Source organism: Cottoperca gobio, chromosome 12 (assembly GCF_900634415.1).
Source record: "Cottoperca gobio chromosome 12, fCotGob3.1, whole genome shotgun sequence".
NCBI lineage: Eukaryota > Metazoa > Chordata > Actinopteri > Perciformes > Bovichtidae > Cottoperca > Cottoperca gobio.
Window position 1 is genome coordinate 7,569,933 of NC_041366.1, and position 14,668 is coordinate 7,584,600.

The 14,668-nt window shown below is 40.2% G+C and overlaps 1 protein-coding gene across 1 annotated transcript in view; it reads right to left on the minus strand.

Moving 5' to 3' along the window:
* Positions 1 to 14,668, minus strand: part of musk (muscle, skeletal, receptor tyrosine kinase) — a 32,954-nt gene that overhangs the window by 2,931 nt on the left and 15,355 nt on the right. The window contains exons 10-16 of the mRNA XM_029445446.1: positions 14,443 to 14,636; positions 12,671 to 12,694; positions 12,496 to 12,584; positions 7,420 to 7,594; positions 7,016 to 7,202; positions 6,538 to 6,729; positions 4,087 to 4,235 (exon numbers count right to left, since the gene is read on the minus strand). Of these exons, the coding sequence (XP_029301306.1) occupies positions 4,087 to 4,235; positions 6,538 to 6,729; positions 7,016 to 7,202; positions 7,420 to 7,594; positions 12,496 to 12,584; positions 12,671 to 12,694; positions 14,443 to 14,636 (1,010 nt within the window). The remainder of the gene's footprint in view (positions 1 to 4,086; positions 4,236 to 6,537; positions 6,730 to 7,015; positions 7,203 to 7,419; positions 7,595 to 12,495; positions 12,585 to 12,670; positions 12,695 to 14,442; positions 14,637 to 14,668) is intronic.

The following is a 14,668-nucleotide window of genomic DNA, read 5'->3' on the forward strand; positions in this document are numbered from 1 at the left end:
TACGGGCAATTAAAAGAGAATCTCTAAAAACTGGGAGTGTCTTGATTTTGGCAGCACTTCCCGACAATCTCAGATGTGATTAAAATACAACTTAATTGAGGTTTCTGTAAGCTTAACATGTATTTGGCAGGGTCCAACAACTGCTTTTATGTGGAAAGAAATTGTTTTGATTTATCATTCCTGAATGAATTTCCATCAAATACAGTGGACATACAATCTTCTAGACATAACTATCAGTCTCACAATACAATAACTTGAATTGACAAATCCTCAAGGTATCTGTATGATACAGAAATCAATGTATAACATTTCAAGGACAGAAATGAGGGTGTAATAGCACAATACTCTAACATGGGCAGAGGTTTAAGCTCACCAAATTCATTCTACTTTATTTACAACTTATTTACTTTAGTTCTATAAAAGAGTAGCTGTCTACTTGTTTATTTATGCATTCCTGTAAATGCTTAAATGGCTTAGAGGAATTTGAGCTAACACTGTTAAGACTGTGCAGAGCCCCAACAGCCCTGCAGAAGTTCTAGATGTACCAGTTAATGTGACCTGGCATCCACAACACTGACTTCAGATTTTGAGTACTTTATGGATCTGAAAAATCATAACAAACCACCAGGTTTGCAGACAAGAACAGAAATAACCTCAGACAGTAGTTTTAGTTTCTCTTTCTCTAGCCAATTTTATTTTGAGCCCTTGCAGATCTTGCCTGTGTTCTTTCAGATGTCCCACAATTAGTGCACTAAAATGCACTCAGTCATATAGTCCACAATCATAATATTGATTGAGTGCACTTCACTGCTTCTGTTTCTGTGTGAAATACGAATTGGAAGTTCACTGACCCGCCATGCAGTATCCCAGTCATTTTAAGCTATTTCAAACTTTGTTCAAACCCACAGAACAGAACAAAGTTCCCTAAAATACCAAATATGTCAGGGTGACAAGCTTAGACACAATATGTGATACAGTCAGACATTATGAAATTTTTTTTCTCAAACTTAAATTGACCTACAGGGTTAAAGAAGATTCAGGCTGCTATATTGTAATACTGTAAAAGTCAAACAAGCATCAACACACATGAAGATGCACATCCACTTGGGATCATGGGCGAATTATGAGACTTTGGTCCCCTCCAGGCACAGCCATGCAAAAGGCCCCATCACCTCTTTTTACATTTAAGCAAGACACATGGACAGTTTTTAAGCCTCTCTTTGTTGCCGTTTTGTGTCACTTTGTAATTGTTTTGGTTTTCTTGTAGTCTTTTTTAGTCTGTGGTTGTGTTTTCCCTTTCGGTGGTCATTTTGTGTCTCTGTGGTCATTTTGAGTCTCTGTGGTAGTTTTTTGCCCTTTTCAAAGTTGTTGAGACTCGTGAGTCTCTTCGTGTCTCTTTGCAGCTGTTTGTAGTTGTTTTGGTCAATTTTGTAGTTTTTGTTGCATCTCTTTGTAGCCTTTTTATGTTTCTTTGTGGTTAGGTTGTGTTTCTTTGTAGCCAATTTGTGTCTCTTTGAAGTCATTAGATGTTTCTTTGTGGTCATTGTTTTGAGTTTCTTCCTGGTTGGTATGTGTCTGTCTGCAGCTGTTTTGCATCTCTTTGTTGTCTTGTTATGTCTATTCCTGGTTGGTACGTGTCTCTTTAAGTGACATTGTGTAGGACAGGGGGGCCACTGACACTTTGGGCCCCTTGGCCTGTGCCCAGTATGCCCGTTCACTAATCCATCCATCGTTGGGATCTGGTTGTTTTGTAGTACATTGCCATCCAACTGTTATGTCCAATTCAAACACACACTGCAACCACAACATGCTCACAATGAACTTTTGGCGAGAAGAAGAGGCATGGAGGTCATGCTCAGTTAGTTCAAGTCCTGTGGGTCACAGAGTGGGACAGTTCCCCAGAGAACAAGCTCTGATTACTGCTCCCTCGGGTGTGTGCGAGTGTGTGTGGGGGCAGTCCACACACAGGACTGTAACTCAACAGTAGCAGCCTCAGCTGAAGGTCAGTAGCTGGCTCAAAATGTTTCACTCCATCGCTAAATATACAAACACAGAGACCCCATCCTGCACATGTGACAACATAATGACATGCATGTGTCAGAATTAGAGATGCCATATGTCTGCATATTATCGATAAATAACATATTTTTACACAAGATTTGCAGTATATTATTAGTCCAGGGGGTAATTGTAGGTTAATTTGATCAACTCTGGTTTCATGTGCAGCAGAGACTTTGGTGTGTCACTGTCAAAACAGAAATAAATATGACACTGTTGTCTTTCACGGAAAATCTAAAAAAATGTTTCGCAGTGGCAAATATTGATTTATAAATATTTCACAATCACCGGAGCCATAACATGGACCAAAGTAAACAAACTTCTTTCAGCACAGCCGATGATCAATGGCCCTGTTTACTCAGTGACAGTGAGCCGAACAGAGTGTGCTGTATCTCTAAATGTCTTCCTGGAAGTATATTTGGATGTAAGCAGTTTGTTAGATTAGATAGGCTGTATTAGTGCAGATAAACTTTAATAGAGGACATTTGTTTTACTCAGGCCAACAAAGGCACATTCACTGCTTGTTTATTGGAAAACAGTCCTATGTATCTCTAGCGGGTTTTTATAACACTACAGGCAAATAGATCTGAGGACAAAGACTTCATTCAGAACAATTACAGTGTGTGAGTGGAAACTAAGGCCTCTGTTACTCTTAAGGACGACATTTACAAACAGGGCTGTTGAGTACAATTCCCCTTTATATGGTTGTGTGGCAGTCCCTGATTTGGTACTTGTTTTCATTTATTTTCACCCCAATTTTTACATTGCATTACAGGTCATTTAGCAAACTCTCTTATCCAGAGCGACTTACAGTGAACTAATTACAGGGACAGTCTCCCTGGAGCAACTTGGGGGTAAGTACCTTGCTCAGGGGTACAATGGTGCAGCCCCAGAAATGAACTCACAACCTTCTGGTGTTCAGTTTGGAAGGCATACCACGAGACCACTAGGCTGTAACCACCAATTCCTTTTATCTGAATGTCACAGTTCCCCTGAGTTGATTAGAGCATTATTCAGATCACCTGTTGGCTCCTAATTAAGAATTGAAAGCAGCTTGGTGCGTTTCCCCTCTCGGTCAACCAGAGAGTGACGACGAGAGTGATGACCCTCCGGCTTCTTCCCGATCAGTTAAAATCTGGGGAGTCTGTACCGTCACAATGATGGGCACCAAAAGCGCTAATCACAGTGTGTGCATAAAGTGGGCCACATGACTTGATCTTAACTACACTCCTATAGCAGGATAACAATCTTTCCATACATTTAACCAACACTTGTTCTAGTTGCCAAGACTGAATATTTTAGTGAAACCAATTCACATTTTGTGAATCTGTGATAAACTGCTCATGGTGCAAAACATTCATTTGAAATTTTTTTTAATAAAGTCTGTTCCTATGTCTTTTGTTATTATGTTTATTTATATTGAAAATAAGCATGGCTCTGTCATCTTTGAAAATTATGTTTCACAATAAAAACACTGTAGCAAAGTTAAGAGTAGTACACCGTTTTAACAATGCACTGTTCTAACATTGTCACACTCAAGATTGATGCAGTGGAACCAGAGATATCATCTTTCCTTCATCCTTGTCAAAACCTGGCACCTACCTTACCCAAAATGCACAATGACATCAACATGTTCTAGATTTTGCGCAGCTCCTTCTGGAGCCACAAAAGGCTTTATGCAACTTATTTTTCACATATGCTGTAGTTCTCCCCAAAACCTATTGACAAGACTTTGACAAGTGAATCGATGTTCCCCTCTGACTATATGCTCCTAGTGATCTGATCAGAGCACTGGATTTGTTAACATGGGGAATTATTTTGTCCGTAAACTAGTTAAAATATATCTTGTTTATGGTAAAACATTTAATTATGTTAATGTGTTATACTGTGTTTCTATATCTGATTGAGCACCTTCCTTCTCTCTCAATCATAACACTGGTCTAGCAATTGTACAATGTGAAGTCCAGTTGTGAGTGCAGCCTCTTTGGGAATCAGCTTTTCGGCCTTCACACACATAATCTCACTAACCTAGGAGTCGTACGATGTTTGGATGGTCAAACTGAGCCATTAGTGCTGCCTCTCGCTGGAAGTCATTCTGCATGTCAGCTGAGGCTTCCTCCTTCAGCATCTTCACAGCCACCATCGTGAAAGACTCCATTGGCAGCAGGGCTGGTGCTCTGCAAAAAACACACATGCACAAAAATATTCAAGCATAGACGATGCTCGCAAGAAGAAGAGATATATCCTGTATTTTTGTGCATTTGTGTATAGATAGATACATATACTGGTATATGTGTGTGTATATATGTAAATGTCTGTTAGGTTGTTGTTAAAATCAATAAAGACTTGATTGGGGGGAAAAAAACAAGCAGTTTAGCAAAACAGTAAATGTCAAGTCACTTGGAGGAAACACATACATACACACACTTCCTGTGTTGGCTCAGTAGAGGGGCAAACTAAAGTCACCATGTTGTTTCTCAGTGTATATTTATATATAGTCTACACACACACACACACACACACACACACACACACACACACACACACACACACACACAGGGAAACTACAGATTAAAGCCCATCTGTTAGGGAAGATATTTATTCCTCTGGTATTTAGGTCTGTGTGTGTGTGTGTGTGTGTGTGTGTGTGTGTGTGTGTGTGTGTGTGTGTGTGTGTGTGTGTGTGTGTGTGTGTGTGTGTGTGTACGTTCATTGCCTGTTTCCGGTCATGCATGCAGATGTGGTGTTAACGTGTGTGTTAATGCTCTTTAACTTCTGTTTTTCTAAGAACACATTTGTCGGCCAAGATGTGGTGGATAAATGAAGACATTTTGGTCAGTCCTCACTCACTTGTTTGTTAAAGGGCCAAGACTTAGTTTTAGAGTTAAGGTGAAATTCGATTTGTAGGTTAAGGTTTGATGTTGAGTTGTAATAGTTAAGGTTACAGATGTTACCGAAGGTATACATTACATGTGTGTGTATAACAGTGTGTATTATGTTCTCAGGGGTATCCATATACTTCACCATTCCAGTTTTCATTAAGGGATTACCAGCAAGCCTGAAGGACGTCTCCCAGATCTGCATGGCTACATGCAGGTGCTACTGTGGAAACGCTATCAACTACTGGAATACATTGCTAACTGTACTGTTATACACGCCAATATATCTGTCGTGCTCCACATATTGGCATTGTGCAACATCATGGAGACAAGATCAGAATTCTAGACTCTGTAGCATAATGGACAATAAAATAGTATCTGCTGTCGCTGTATTGCAATTTTGCAGCAGTCTTGTATTGAGAACACTATTTTTTGAGAACTTTTATTACTGTGTGAATCAACTAAAAGTTGATATTTTACTTTAAAAGCTAGAAGGGCACTGAAAGAGCGTATACCTCCTTTAAGGCAATTTAAATAATTGAAAAATATTGAATGTTTTTGCCTTGATAAATTAATGGGTTTTCTTGGCCCCTGCTACAACCTTCCACCAAGTTTCATCTCTTCCTGAAGAGACCATATTTAAAAGATATTTCAACTCCCCTCTGTCTATGAGAGTCAACCCTAACCCTTACTCTTTAAGCTTATCTCTGTCAAAATGTGAGTTCACTGTTTGTTCATTGGCTGTGGGACTGGTGTAGTATATTTGATGATTTCAGCCTCCTTGATTTTCTGTGAAAAACATTTTAATTGGTTGTAATGGTTATCAGTCATAGATGTATTGGCTTTCAGTAACTGTACTATTAGATTTGGAAAGTGTGTGGTCAATACTGTACAACAATGCTTTGACAAGAGTCAGTTATGATGTTTTGATTTCCTGTTATGAAAATGTGTCCCAACTGGAATATACGACCAATCTTCTGCATAAAGTAGAAAACTACAAACTTTTCACAGCCACCTTAAGCCGAAAATATGGATTTGGGTGTGGATGTTGTTGAAAGTGTTTGATAAGTAAGCGTTCAAGTGTTTTAATAAATTGATTTCACAAATGTAACTATTCTATGACCCACGTCTTGTATTTAGTCTGATCATAGGGATTAGTTTGACACATACGTGTCTTGCTGTGAACAGCGTCAGCGTGGAGTGAAAGGGACACCTGTAACAGCTCTCCTTGTGACTTGACACAGCAGTTCTCAGAATGAGCAGTGGCCTTGTTTAGACACTCTTTCAAACTTGCTCTTGTCTGATCTCTTTCTCTTCCTCTGCCTGAGAAATATCCACATTATCGTGTTAACCCCCTGACAGCGATTATGATGATAACATGACAATGTTAAAAATGAGTCTGAGTAATGTAATATTGCAAAGAAATATTCCTTTTGTACAGTCTCTCTCTCATTTGGGTTGGAAGACTCACCAACCTCTCCTTCTCTCTCCTTATGCATTTCTAATGCTTTTTCTCACCTTTAATTGCCCAATTGGATCGATTTATACTATAGGCTACATCTGTTTCCCCTTTACCCTCTGCTACATCTCCACCTCTCACCTGGCTTGGAAAACCCGTCCAAAGGCTCCCTCTCCAATATCTCGAACGTATTGGATATTATTTCGGGGATACTCAAGGGCCAGCAGCTTCGAATTAAGCAGCAGGGGAACCCGCTGGTACATGGGGTTGGGGTGGAGTCGATCCAGCAGGAGCTCTGATGGAAGAGCATTCAGCGCCGGGGTCTCCATCGCTCTGTGGAGACAAAGAGGGAGTGAGGAATAGAAAAAGGTGGACCACACAGTTAAATGAAGAACTGTGCATTTCGTATTGCTTGGTATCATTTAAGGTTTCGGCCAAAATAACCCAGTACCAAGTAATATCGAAACTTCTCCAGTCAAGTGATACTCACATTTGATCCTTTTTGTACCCAGATCTAGAAAAAAATTACTCTTTGTATGGATTTACTCGCAACCAATCACTACAAGCATTCCTCAATTTAATACTGATACCCAGCCCGAGCATCTCGTCTTTATCTCACCTCTTCCGGTTTCTCCACTGCTTCCTCCGTCTGCGGCAGGCAAGGAGGCTGATGATAAGGAAGACTGCAGCTGCAAGTGCAGTCAGGATGATGACGATGACGGACATGGAGTAAGCCGGAGACGATACTGTGGCCGTGGGAGGGAGTCGAGGAGTCTGATGAGGGACTTGTGGCTCTGGCTTCAGCACTAACAGACACAGAGACAGTTAAACATGTCTGGGCTGTGACTTTGCTACTGTAAACCATAATCTCAAAACCTTATCTGGATTGACCAAACAAATCATAATTTGTTAGTGGGCTTGTGGACTAAATTGTATCCACATGTTAACTGCTGACTGGTGGTGAATTGACTGGTGGGTTTTTTGGTGTGAGAGGACAGAACAAAGGAAGGCAGAAGACAGTACCTGATGCTATGATTGTCTCTCCACAATGCGGCACAGCGCAGTACTCCCACCGTATGTTGGGATTCAAGGTGTAACACCAAGGCTTGTCGCTGATTCCTCCTGGGTTCCTGCAGTAGTTGTCTGAGTTCTTCAACTCTGGAATCACATCCACAGACAGGCGATGCTGGTGGGGAACCTACAGAACGGAACAGAGGGGAAAAACATAGAGAAAAATCAACGAGCAGAAGAGATTTGTTGACCTTTTCTCAACAGGGAATTATTAAAAAGCAATATGCAGTATAGAACTAGCTATACAGGAAAGAGGGGAACAGGAAGCCATTTACTTCATGTAAGTTTACCGTTACTTCTTTCTACTTCCTGCTGTGGTAAGGTGAGTACATCTGGGATGCAGCTTGTGCGTCCAGAGAAACTATTCTTATCTTGAGGGTTCATTGAAGTCTGATGAGTAAATGTATTGCTGTATTTTGTTTGTAGAACATTCAAGAGCTGTTCCAGGCAGATTTTCTGTGGACTGAGTTTTTACTTTTCCAAGATATTTCTGACTCTTTATCAAAAACTAAGATGGCCTTTCAAATAATCCTTAAGGCCCTGTTTAGGTTACAGTTTAATAACTGCAGAGGGTCTAAAATGTACTCGAGTAAGGGACATTAAAGGTTGCCAACTCAAATACTGAACATCTGGTGTCTTAGTGTGTCATGAGCTTCAGTCAAGAAAAGAGCAATGGTCCAATCTATCCCATGAGATACAAAGTTATGAGCTGAAACTGCTGGGTTCAACACGTGCACTGCTCTACATGAATGTGTAAAGCAAACTGCTCACAGGGTTGGCTTCCTACTGGTGCCAGGAATGTCCTCATACCAAAATGACAAGATAGGTAATTTGTCATTGCTTTCAAAAAAAAATCCATTTAAGCATTTCCTGATCCAGCACCTGTTGGCAACATCAAAAACTACTTGATTAACTAAAACCACTTAGTGTAGGTTAAGGAAAGACTGTGGACATGGTTAAAAGAAACCAACATTAACTGTTTGTAGGAGATGGGATGTGGACAGCAGTCTCCAATCATTGTGTCCAATCATTCATCAAGCTTCTCCCCGAAGTCGTTTCATGACACTATAACAATGTCACGCTACTTGAGCCTTTGCTTATGAGGGACAAGAGGTCACTTGACAGGGAAAATTAAGTATGTTTTCTCTTTATTTATATTTATCTCATATCGTGACTAAGTTTAGTGGATCATAATATATTGGATATGGAATCAATCTGCAGATGCTCCGGTATAAAACGTTTCTATAGATGTAAGATTTTCAGCCACGACAAAGACCAAAATGTGTCCTGGTACAGATCTCAACTCAAAAAGACGTAGTCAAAGTTTGGTTGTGGTATTTCTCTATGACTCAAAATAGGAATTTATACAGTATGCACACTACAGCATGCACATGTGTTCAGTGTGTACTCCCCATAAATGTGATTTTACTATGGAGGGTAAGATATGACTTGAGTAACATGAAGGTTTCATTTCCTGCAGGACTTATCGTTGCAGAATGTCTTATATCCACTATAAAGAATATTTGCTTAGAAACATCTGCTCTGTGATGCTTAGAAGGTAAATGATGACTTTCAACCAAACCATCGCTTTTCGAAATACGACAAAGTACAGTATATCTCAAAAGTGAGTACACCCTTTAGATTTTTGCAAATATTCTGTTATATCCTTTCAGGGGATAACATTATCCTACTGAAACTTTGATATAACTTAAAGTAGTCAGTGTGCTGCTTGAATAACAGTATAGATTTATTGTCCTTTGAAAATTACTCAGTACACAGCTGTTAATGTCTAAACAGCTGGCAACAAAAGTGAGTACACCCCATAGTGAACATGTCCTAATTGTGCCCAATGATGTTGTTTTCCCGCCCTGGTGTCATGTGACTCGTTAGTGTTACAAGGATTCAGGTGTAAATGATAAGCAGGGCTGTTAAATTTGGTGTTTTGGGCACAATTCTCTCTGAATGCTGGACAACATGGCACCTCATGGCAAGGAACTCTCTGAGCGGCTGAAAAAAAGGATTATTGCGCTTCACAAAGATGGCCTTGGCTATAAGAAGATTGCCAACACCATGAAAATGAGTTGCAGCACAGTGGCTAAGATCATACAGCGGTTTTCCAGGACAGGTTCCACTCGGAACAGGCCTCGCCAGGGTCGACCAAAGAAGTTGAGTCCACGTGCTCAGCGTCATATCCAGAGGTTGGTTTCCAAAAATAGACGTGCGAGTGCTTCCAGCATTGCTGCAGAGGTTGCAGAAGTGGGATGTCAGCCTGTCAGTGCCCAGACCATACGCCGCACACTGCATCAAATCGGTTTGTATGGCCGTCGCCCCAGACAGAAGCCCCTTCTGAAACCGATGCATAAGAAAGCCCGCAAACAGTTTGCTGAAGACAATGAATCCAAGAACATGAGTTACTGGAACCATGTCCTGTGGTCTGATGAGACCAAAATAAACCTGTTTGGGTCAGATGGTGTCCGGCGTGTGTGGCGGCACCCTGGTGAGGAGTACCAAGACAAATGTGTTTTGCCTACAGTCAAGCATGGTGGTGGCAGCATCATGGTCTGGGGCTGCATGAGTGCTGCCGGCACTGGGGAGCTGCATTTCATTGAGGGACACATGAATTCCAATATATACTGTGACATCCTGCAGCAGAGCATGATCCCCTCTCTTCGGAAACTGGGCCGTAGGGCAGTTTTCCAACATGATAATGACCCTAAACACACCTCCAAGATGACAACGGCCTTGCTGAAGAAGCTGAAGGTTAAGGTGATGGACTGGCCAAGTATGTCTCCAGACCTAAACCCAATTGAGCACATGTGGGGCATCCTCAAGAGGAAGGTGGAGGAGTGCAAGGTGTTCAACATCCGTGCGCTCCGTGATGTCGTCGTGGAGGAGTGGAAGAAGATTCCAGAAGCAACCTGTGCAGCTCTGGTGAATTCCATGCCCAGGAGGGTTAAAGCAGTGCTAGATAACAATGGTGGTCACACAAAATATTGACACTTTGGGCACAATTTAGACATGTTCACTATGGGGTGTACTCACTTTTGTTGCCAGCTGTTTAGACATTAACAGCTGTGTACTGAGTAATTTTCAAAGGACAATAAATCTATACTGTTATTCAAGCAGCACACTGACTACTTTAAGTTATATCAAAGTTTCAGTAGGATAATGTTATCCCCTGAAAGGATATAACAGAATATTTGCAAAAATCTAAAGGGTGTACTCACTTTTGAGATATACTGTATAAGGAGCATCTGCTGCTCCTGTGACACTGATGGACAACGTAGGCAGGTAAAAGATACACTGTGGTTTCAACCGTAAATCCACCATTAGTAATACTACAGAGCGTCATGGATCAGAGTTAATTCATGTAAAGAAAGATATTTTAAATGAAGTTGGATGTTGGTTGGAATTCATTTTAAAGTTGTTCCTTCAGTTTTTTGTACATTTCCAAACACAGGAAAATGCGAAAACAAAGTAATAGCTTCACATTAGTGCTGTCAGAGCTAACATCATAATAACGCATTAACGTCATTTTAATAAAAAAATGCAACAATAATTGTCTAAATGTGTGTGAAGTTCACACACATCTATGTTTATCGAAGACACACATGGTAAACCACAATCAAAACATGCACATTCACAGATTCGGTAAGGCGAGGCAAGTTCATTTATATAGCACATTTCAATAACAAGGCAATTCAAAATGCATTCATTCATTCATAATGCAAGAAACTCATTATATACAGTAATTACTTTTAAATACAATTAGATTAGTGAATATTAACTATGATTTGGAAATTTGGGAATTAGAGTAAAATATTAAAGAAATCATACTGTGTCCTTTTAGTTTTTGTGTAACAAATATTTCCCAAAAAATAAGAATGTTTGATAAAAAAAAAGAAGTTAATTTGAGTTAAGAAAGAAAGTGGTGCAATCAGCTTCTCATTTCCCTCTGGGAGAAATGTTCTGCCAGACATTATCCCAATCATGCTATTATTATACTTAAAACAGGAAATGAAAGCTTTGATGCTGGCCAGGAAGTTAAGCATAATCATCAAAATAATCCAATTGTGTTTAGAAGCCTACTTTTAAGATTTGGCCAGCTCACCATATGATATCACAGAATTCCATTTTTTTCCTGGAATCAGCACATGCCATATTCTCGCTGATCTCACTGCAGACTTTTTTAGACTGTGGTAATGATATCCTATGAACGTCAATTTTGTACCGTACCGTATCGTCAAAAAAGTGAAATGCCAGCTGTAGCTACCTACCAAATTAAGCTAAGGTTAGCTAAATGGAATACAATAGTACTACTACTGTAGATCTCATAGAGACTCATGGACTCAAGAGTGAGAGAGAGAATACGTTAATATTTGTTAATTTGTTAATATTATTTACAGAGCAAATGTTCTCCATTTCAGAGTGTAACATGTTAGAGTGTGTGTGTTAGTGATGGAGTCTGTGCAGCATATGCGTGTGAAAGCTAATTGCTTCCAGAGGCAGGATGTGACATGATGAGCCCCTCCCTCTATGCTGACCTGGCACACACACACACACACACACACACACACACACACACGCACACGCACACACTGCACAGGAGAGTGGTAACAGCCCACCCTAACAGACTCTCTCACTGAGCAAAGCCATAAAAACATAAAGAGGCTTTTGGGCCGCCGGGAGGGAGTATGTGTGTGCGTGCGTGCGTGCGTGCGTGCGTGCGTGCGTGCGTGCGTGCATGTTCAGTCACATTTTAATTTAGAAACTTCCACTCTTGGATTTATAAATACAGACATCAGTTGTGTTGGCGGCCTCAATATCAACAGCTAAAAATGTTATCGCCTCTGTTAAACAATTCCCCCATTTATTTTCTTTATCTTTATTTTACGGTGATTTTGATTGGTGGGTTATAATGAAACCATGTTGTTATTTTGTATCTACACTGTATATTTCCGTTGTGTTTAAGTTGTATATAAGTTCTACACATCGTGCAGTGATGTACACGCACACAAACCACAATACCTGTTGGCTCCATGACTGACATGGTATCCCAGACCTCGTCACGTTCACGCTGCCTTGGTAGAAATGGCCTCTGTCATTATAACATGTTGCTGTTGATACCAAACAGATATAGGATTAATATGTTTTAACAATTACTACTTGATTTGATGATTTGTATTGCACTTTTCCCACTTACTTGTAACCTGATCTTTCTTGATGTCTGAAATGCAGAAAAGAACAGATAAAAAAATACATTTTAAGAGGAAGCACAGCTGAATAAAAAAATAACAGCACTGAAGGTCAATTCAGTACAGTTAAGATTATATTACAGAATAAACATGCACAATACTACGCCTACTTCAAAGCATACACCACACACACAAGCTGTATGTTTTGGCTCAGCCAGTCAGACCTTCTTAATGACCTCATCGGTATCAGTGACCTGCAGTTTAGCAGGCCCGGCTTTATTTGGCTATGAGACACTGCACCCAGCCAACTCCTGCTTTTCTTTTACACGCTCCATTTCTTTTCCGCTTTTATGCTGAGATTGCTTAGCTTTACTGCAAATCTTATAGCTAGCTGATTCTAGAAGAGCAATAAAGAATGTAAGGTTCAGCATGTTAATTCATGTCTTTCACAGCAAGAAACAAGATACACTTGTTTGTAATTGTTCTTCTGTAACACGGCAAACTGTTAGCTGTATTCAAACTAATGCATATGAACCATTGAGTTTATGACATTTTGAAAGAGAAGCATGTATATAACATGCTCCATGCAGGAAAAATGTAGGAAAAGTTGAATCTAAACTTCCACCCTCTGAACTTCACATACTGTGGCATGTTGATCGTCATCAAGTCTGAGAGGGCGCAAGACTGCAACCCTATAACAAGTTGCCGATAGATAATCTGGTTCACTCATTGCTGTGGAAACGTTCCAGCGACAACTACAATCATGTTTACTGTGATCGCTGCAACACTTACAACACTTGTTGTACTCCCTACACAGTACCAGAGGCCAATGGTTGTCTTAACCTGACCCAATCACTCAGGCGGTTGCTCTGTAATAATCAAATGCATTTTCATTACCTCTATAGCAGGGGTGTAAGAAAATATGGGTATATCCTGTTAACATTTTATTATTTACTTTATTTGTTAACCTAAAGAATTATGCAAGCACTTTTATTTATTTTTACTGATAAAGGAACATGTTAATTCCTTTACCCAGTGTGCTCAAAAAGTAGTGCTATGATGTTGGTTGTTACAGGCACTGTGATAAATGCAAATGAAGAAAACCCACTGTTCTAAAAAGTAAAAAAGTAAACTCTTATGCATATGATGGTGTGTTTTATATACTATGACAGTTTATATATTATATAAAAAATATACATACATACCGTATCGCAATACATTGAATCCTAATCCCTGTATAATGATAAGTATCGTATCACCAGATTCTTGCCATCCTTCCTCTATAGCCTATACGTCTACATATCGCTGGCCTAAATGGCTCAAGTAACATTGACCCATTCATATTAGGTTTATTTTGGGTTTTTTGTGCACAATTGGAAAAATTTCAATGTCATGTCCGTATTGCATTGAATTGTGGGTAATTAAATCAGTGAAGTTTGGTGAACTATGGACCCCAAGCGGACTCCCTGGAAGTCTCCAAAAAAGTCCATACATTTGAATTCTGCCAATCTCTTCATATTTTAGATCAGGGGTGCTCAACGTTTTTCAAGCCAAGGACCTCCAAACTGGTGTAGCGTGGAGCAGGGAAACCCAACTGTATATATTGTATAGAAGAAGCTTGAAGAGGTCTTTCCTCCGCTCTGTCCTGCTCTGTCTTGCTCTGTCTTGCTTTATCTACAAACAATTTCCCCTACAGTACCACGGACCCCCTGTTGAAGACCTATGTTTTAGATTAGGTGCTTGTTTCAAAATTATATAGTCTCAGTAAGGGATATCTCACCTACAAAAGGGACATGTGTGCAAGCATCAGGGTCTGTGCGAAGACTTGGTAAGGCCTGACAGTTGGGCAGCAGTGAAGTGGGAGTGTGGGACCCAGGGACAGAGCTGAAGAAGCCAGGCTGAACTGAACTGCTGCCCTCTAGAACCAACCACTCCTTATGGCAGTACAGCTCCTTCACTGCAAGGCAGTGCTCTCTGTTTTGTAAAGGAAAAAAAAGACATGATGA